Genomic DNA, 6114 nt, shown 5'->3' with positions numbered 1-6114 from the left:
GGGAATTTCTCAGAGATTTGTGTAAAAACCAGAGAGAAGTCGGGTGGTTTCCCTGCTCCTCTAAGCAGCTTCCTGAATCCAAAATACTGTTCTTCCCTCCTCTGCCGTGGGAAGCACTTCTGGTCCCTTCTGCCTCCACCTGCATTCCTCTGCAGTTTTGCACGGTCACCAATCAGGGGAAAAGAGAAAGCTTTCGGAAACATCTGAAAACACAAAGCCACGGAGAATCACAGTTAGCAAGAGAAAATGTGCACACGAAGAAGTAAACGCTCCCCGAGCCCCGCTGTGATCCCACTGTGGGGCTGCCGCTGCACCACGGCCCTGAAACGGCAGCGCTGCTCGGAGAGCTGCCGGCATTCCCGGCGAGGGGCAAGAGCAGTGGTCCCGGCTGGCAGCGCGGAGCCATGGCTGCAGAGCCCTGGGGGTGTGTGCTGGGGCTGTGCCCCCGTGTGCCAGCGGTGGGACAGCGCTGGCTCCCGCCCTGAGCCAGGGAAACACGAGGAAAGGCTGTGCCCCGCGCCTGTGCCGGGCTGGGCACAGAGGCTCGGCTCCCTTCCCGGTTTTCTTGATGATTCTGGCTGTGCTACGTTAAATGGAGAGTAAATCCTGATCCTGACATCTGTGCTCCTCTGCTCTCGCTGATGGACTGAAAGACCCAGCTCATGTCACCTCTTGGGGTGTGCTGAGGGGTTCCCCTGAGGCTGGAAAGGCCCTTGGGCCAGGGCTGTGTCTCCGTTGCAGTCTGTGCCCAAAGCCATCGCCTCGGAGCAGGCTGAGCCCAGCCCTCCTGCCGCCAGGTCACCTCCGTGGGATGGGACTATGGCCGCTCCCCTTCAATGCAGAATCTAGTGCAACAACAACCATGAAATCCTCTGCTGCTAATTGAGCATCTCGGATCCCTTCCGCACTGTCTGGGCAGCGAGGCTTCGGGAGTGCAGATGCTTCAGGATCAGCTTTGAAAATAAACCCAAACAAGCACCTTTTGGAGCTTAAAGCGACTCCTCCTGGAAGCCACTGCAGGGTAAAGCACTTGTTTATTAACAAGAGGCAGCAGGAGCAGGGCATGAAAGGCGGCTTTGTCTCCCCGGCCAGTGCTGTGCACCGTTTGTCTCTATGTTAATGCCTTTCCTTCAAGTGTGCAGGGAATCTCAAGCACAAATCTCCCAGCTCCATAAAACCATCGGGCAAAGAGGAATCCCCGGCTCCTGGTCCCTGCGCATCGCGGAACCCCCGTGTCACCTGCAGCCGCCCCCAAATGAACGCATCTTTAGTGGCCTCTGCAGGGGAAGGGGGGGTGGGTGTTCTGCGAACGCCTGGGGGCCCCTCGAGGGGCTGTCTCCATAGCTAGAGGGAGGCAACGCGGTCTGCCTCCGTCCCCGGGGACCCCCAGGGATGCGGGGATCCCCCTCCGCAGCGGGCATCCCCGGGGACAGGGAGTCCCCGGGCAGGGAATCACCTTTCCGGGGGGTGCGGGGGGTCAGCATCCCTGGGGCAGGGGCTGCTGGGGGAGCATCTCGCCTCCTCCCCGCGCCGCGCCGTGCCAGTGCCGGTGCCGTGCCGTGCCGCGCCGGTGGCGTGCCCTGCCGTGCAGCTCCGTGCCGGTGCCGTGCCGTGCCGTGCCGCCCCGTGCCGCCCCGCGTCGCGCCGCTCCGCTCCGCCCCGCCGCGCCCGCCGCGCCGCAGCCCCGCAGCCCGGCCCCGCAGCCCGGCCGCCGCCGCAGGGCCGGCGGGCAGCGAGCGGCAGCCGGCGGCATGAGGCGCGACCCGGCGCCCGGCTTCTCCATGCTGCTCTTCGGCGTCTCCCTCGCCTGCTACTCGCCCAGCCTCAAGTCGGTGCAGGACCAGGCGTACACGGCGGCGGTGGTGCTGGAGGGCAAGGTGCAGTCCGTGGGCCCCCCCGCCGGCGGCAATGACAGCCGCGGCGCCGGGCCCGCCGGGGGGGTCCTGGTCAAGGTGCTTGACCTGTGGCACCTCAACAGCGGGGGGTTGCAGAAGGAGCAGCTCATCAGCGTGGGCTCCAAGGCGCCCTGCTTCAAAGTGAAGCACAACCACAGCTACATCTTCTTCCTCGAGCCCACCGAGGAGCCGCTCGTCTACCGCACCGCCTTCGCGCCGCTCGACACCAGCATCAAGAACCACAAGCGGGACGTGGCGCGGATCCTCTGCGCTGACTGCGGTACGGGCCGCGCCGCGGCGGCGGGGGGCGGCGGGGGGCGATGGCGGAGCGGCGGCGGGGGGCGGTGGCGGAGCGGCGCCGGGGAGCGCTGGCCCCGCGTCCCGGGCGGCCGCGGGGCGACAGGTCCGTACCCGCCCGGAGCTGGAGGAGGGAGCTGGGCCGGCGATCGATCCGCCGCCCCCCCACCTCTCTCCCGGTGGGCCCCGGGAGCCTCGCCTGCACCGGGGGGAGATGCGATGAGATGCGATGCGATGCGATGCGATGCGCTCCGCTGGGCCCGGCCGCCGCAGCCGCGCTGCCCCCCATCCCCCTGCCCAGGATCTCCCCGCTCGCTCGGCTCAAGGTCCCGCAGCCCCGGCCCTGCCCCGCGCCAGCAGCGCAGCCCCGAGCCCGGTGCGGGGAGCGCCCGCAGCCCGCGGCCGCCCGGCGGTGCCGCGCGGGAGCCTCCGGTGTCTCGGCGCGGTCCCAGCGCCCCGGTGCCGCTCTCCTCTCCTCCTCGGGGGTCTCGGCCGTGGCAGCCCCGGCCGGGAGAGCCGCCGGCCTGTGGGGCTCCACTGACTCCGGTCGCGACCCCCGCCCCTGATGCGGAGGGGGCCGGGCCCGGGATGCGGGGCTGGGGCAGGGGCAGCGCTCCAGGTGTGCCCTAAGAGCCGGGAAGTTTTGCCTCTTCCCAAATAACGGCCTCGCGAGGGGAGGCTGGGTTTTCTTTTGTTCGTTCCGCGCATTTCGGTGTCTCCGGTCGCGGCTCTCGCGCGGTGGCTTGTGCTGTTCCTCCAGCACCTCTGGAAACGCGGTTATGAAATTACTTCAACGGGAAGCGCCCGCCGGAGCGTCCCTGCTTTTGTGCCTGAATTTTCCTTGCTGTCCTCTGGCAGGTGAACACCTGCGATGGGCTGGGCGGCGGGGACCGGGCGAGCACAATGCCTGCATTTTCTCAGGGTTCGGATCTGAGCTGACAAAAATGCACGCCTGGCCCTCCATCCAGCCTGAATGCTGGATACTGTGTCACAAAATCCGGGGAAGGCCGGCGTTAACCCGGAGAGCTCCGAGTGCCGCGCCGTGCCCTCAGCAATGGATTGAATCCCTCGTATTGGATGTGTTACGAGGACATACAAGGTGTATCTCCGGGGAATCCAGGCTCCCCACTCAGTGGCAGCAGGACACATCCTCATCAGGCTAATTGGCCTTTTGCCTCATTAAAAGCACGTACTTTGTCAAGTTATACTTAGCTCTGTAATGACCATATGTGTACTGCTTTGTGGTGGTTGTTGTTGTGTCATTAACTGGATGTTTCTGGGGCAAGTGCTCTGCCATTCAGGGCTGATGACCCTGGATTGTCAAAGCCAGACCTGTCTCTTTTTTTAGTTATCCAAAAGATAAATTTAGAAGCTTGCGTTTCCTGGGAGAAAGGTGGAACCATAATATGTTGTTGAGGAAAATGGGCTAGGACTGCATGCGAGAAAACTAATTTGGGAGGCACTAATTTCATGTGCAACTGTATGTGGGCCATCGTGGAAAGAGAGGATTTAGTGAAAGAGCTGTGGCAGAGTTAAGAGGAAGGTAAATGGGGGAATTTCTCGGGACCGTGGTCCCATTGTCAGGAGAAAACACATCAAAAGGTATGTGGCTCTTTTTTTTTTTCTTTTTAAATCAAAAAGGATTCCAAACTTGCGCATCTCTGAGCAGCAGGGCTCGACTTTAAGGGGAACGGAGGCTTCTCCGTGGCATCCTGGCTCAGGCCCAAAGCGTTAATGTGTGGGCTGATGTAACAACAAGTTAAGAGTTGTCATTCTGCCGTGACACCTTCTTGGAGCTGATGCTTTTGTTTCTGTGTGGCTCTGATGGGCTGACTCGGCTCCCTGGCTGAGGGATGCTGCAGGTTGGTGGGAGCGTTGTCTCAGCAGAGCTTTATGGCAGATTCCAAAGGAAAAATAAAAGCTGGTGGTTGGGAACTGTCATAGCTGTGGTTTGGGTCTGTGATGAAGATGAAACGGGAGCCTCATCTTGCTGAACTGGTGGTTCCCCGAGCACTTCATGCTCAGGGTTCAGCTGGGAGGTTACTTCTGAAGGTGACTTTCCTGATGGGATCTTCTGATTTGTAGCACCTGAGCTGCTGGAAAGGTGTGTGAACTGGGAAACAAGGCCGTGGTCTGCCTTCCTGCTCTGTGGTTTGTGCTGGGAGGGCAGATCTGGAGGGGTGCAGTGGTATTTCCCGTTCTTGCTGCAGATGGGGGCTGTGACAGCTCCAGAGCTGGCAGAGGGTGGATGTCCAGGCACAGCATGTGCTCCGAGGGACAGCTGGGCTGCAGCTGAGGGAGGGATGTTACAGAGCTGGGGGACAGATGTTGGGGTCACTTCTGAGTGGGAGGGGGGGACCCTGTGGCTCTGATCACTCCAATCCTCCCGCTCCCAAAGATGGAGGCCTCGCAGGACCATCTTCTCCCTGCTCTGGCTCTGTGCCTGGGTCTGTTTTCCAGTGATTCATCCCCTTCTCACTGGCTAAGATGCTGTGTGTCTCCTGCTCTTGCTGCTTGCCGAGGTCCGGGATGCGATGTAGGATTAGACCCGTCACTGGAGAATCTGTGTCTCTCTCCAAGGAAGAGTCTCTGCTGTTTGCACAGCTCACCTGGAGGACAGAAAGTGGGTGCTGAGGCTCTGCAAGGGACCCAGACCCTCGCTGGGCAGAGCCAGGAGGGCTGGAGGTGAGGGACGGGTGGCATGGGGTGCGGGAGGCAGAACAGGAGTGCTGGTCTGTTCAGCTGGTGTGCGTGGGGGTCTGGCCTGGGCTGTTTTGTGTGTGCCCCTTGAGCAGAGATCCAGGGCGGGGGATCCTTGCTTTGGCCATCCCACTGCTGGGCAGGCTCTGGAGCCTGGAACTTCCCCACCTGCAAACCCCAGAGGTGTGCAGCCTCTGCAGCTCTGGGTTTGCATGGGTTTGCATCTCCCTGGCACACAGGGAGCAGCTGGTCCCTGGGCCTGGCATCCTGTGGGTCTCACCACCCACTTGCCCATCTTAAAACCTCTTCTGCACTGGGAGTATTATTGTTTTTTTTCATACTGTTATATAACGATTCCTGTTATTGCTTCTCCTCCTGTCTCTTTTCTTCATATCTTTTAGCTCCTTAATTTTGGATGGTCTCATATCTGCTTTGTGCCTACATGCACTGATCAAGGAGGAGGAAATAGGTGCAAGACACAATGCTGGCTCTCACTGGTGTGGGAGCTGGAGGCATTATCCCCGCTGGGACCACTCCTGAATCCAGAGAGGGGATTGAGGTCCTGACCTTCCTGGTCTTTAAGGGTAGCTTGTGTCAGCACCTGCTTCCTAATCTGGATGAGTCCATGCTTTCTGTGCAAAAGGTATATGTGCAGATATTTTGTACATGGGAGAGTGAGGATTTAACCTGTCTGGGCTCTCGATTTCTGCTTTCACAGAGGAACAAACATCTTCCTGCCTCCATATGCAGAGAGTTGCAAAGTAGCTTTAATTAGAGCTTGTATGTCTCCTGAAGCACCTCACCGAAAATGCTGCTGAGCTCCAGGATGAGGTCTGTGACTTGCCTGTAGGATTAGCTAGCTTAGCCTGGGCAGGTAATCTGGTGGTGGCAGATCCCTGGGAGGATTTGCAGGCAGAGGACCTGTTGTTGCAGCAGGTACTTCTGGTGAGATGAGTTATTTATCTATTTTTTTTCCAGTCCAAAGGTGCATTGGTCCCAGTGGGAATCAGGAAAGTGCTGGGGCTCAGTGGCCACATGATGCTGGGAGCTGTTTATGTGCTGATCCTGGAGCCAGGTTGGTTAGAGCTGGCCTGCAAAGGGAGGAGGGAGGCCGGATTTTGAAGTGCCCGCTGGAAAATACAGCCCTCTGGATTACAGTGTAGGTGTTGCTGCCTGAAATAGCACTGGCAACTTTGGGCCAGCAGCTCACGCAAAAATATCC

General features: G+C 59.9%; 1 protein-coding gene across 2 annotated transcripts in view; it reads left to right on the top strand.

Moving 5' to 3' along the window:
* The first annotated feature begins 1736 nt into the window (after positions 1–1736).
* Positions 1737–6114, top strand: part of NRG2 (neuregulin 2) — a 161732-nt gene continuing 157354 nt past the window's right edge. Inside the window, exon 1 of one of the 2 annotated variants that reach the window (XM_017825651.1) lies at positions 1737–2175. In XM_017825651.1, the coding sequence (XP_017681140.1) occupies positions 1752–2175 (424 nt within the window). In that variant the 5' untranslated portion in view covers positions 1737–1751. The remainder of the gene's footprint in view (positions 2176–6114) is intronic. The other variant, XM_017825650.1, reaches the window with a different exon arrangement.

Source organism: Lepidothrix coronata, unplaced genomic scaffold, assembly GCF_001604755.1.
Source record: "Lepidothrix coronata isolate B3197 unplaced genomic scaffold, Lepidothrix_coronata-1.0 Scaffold121, whole genome shotgun sequence".
In the NCBI taxonomy this organism is placed as follows: Eukaryota; Metazoa; Chordata; class Aves; order Passeriformes; family Pipridae; genus Lepidothrix; species Lepidothrix coronata.
This window is presented reverse-complemented; position numbering and strand designations above follow the sequence as displayed.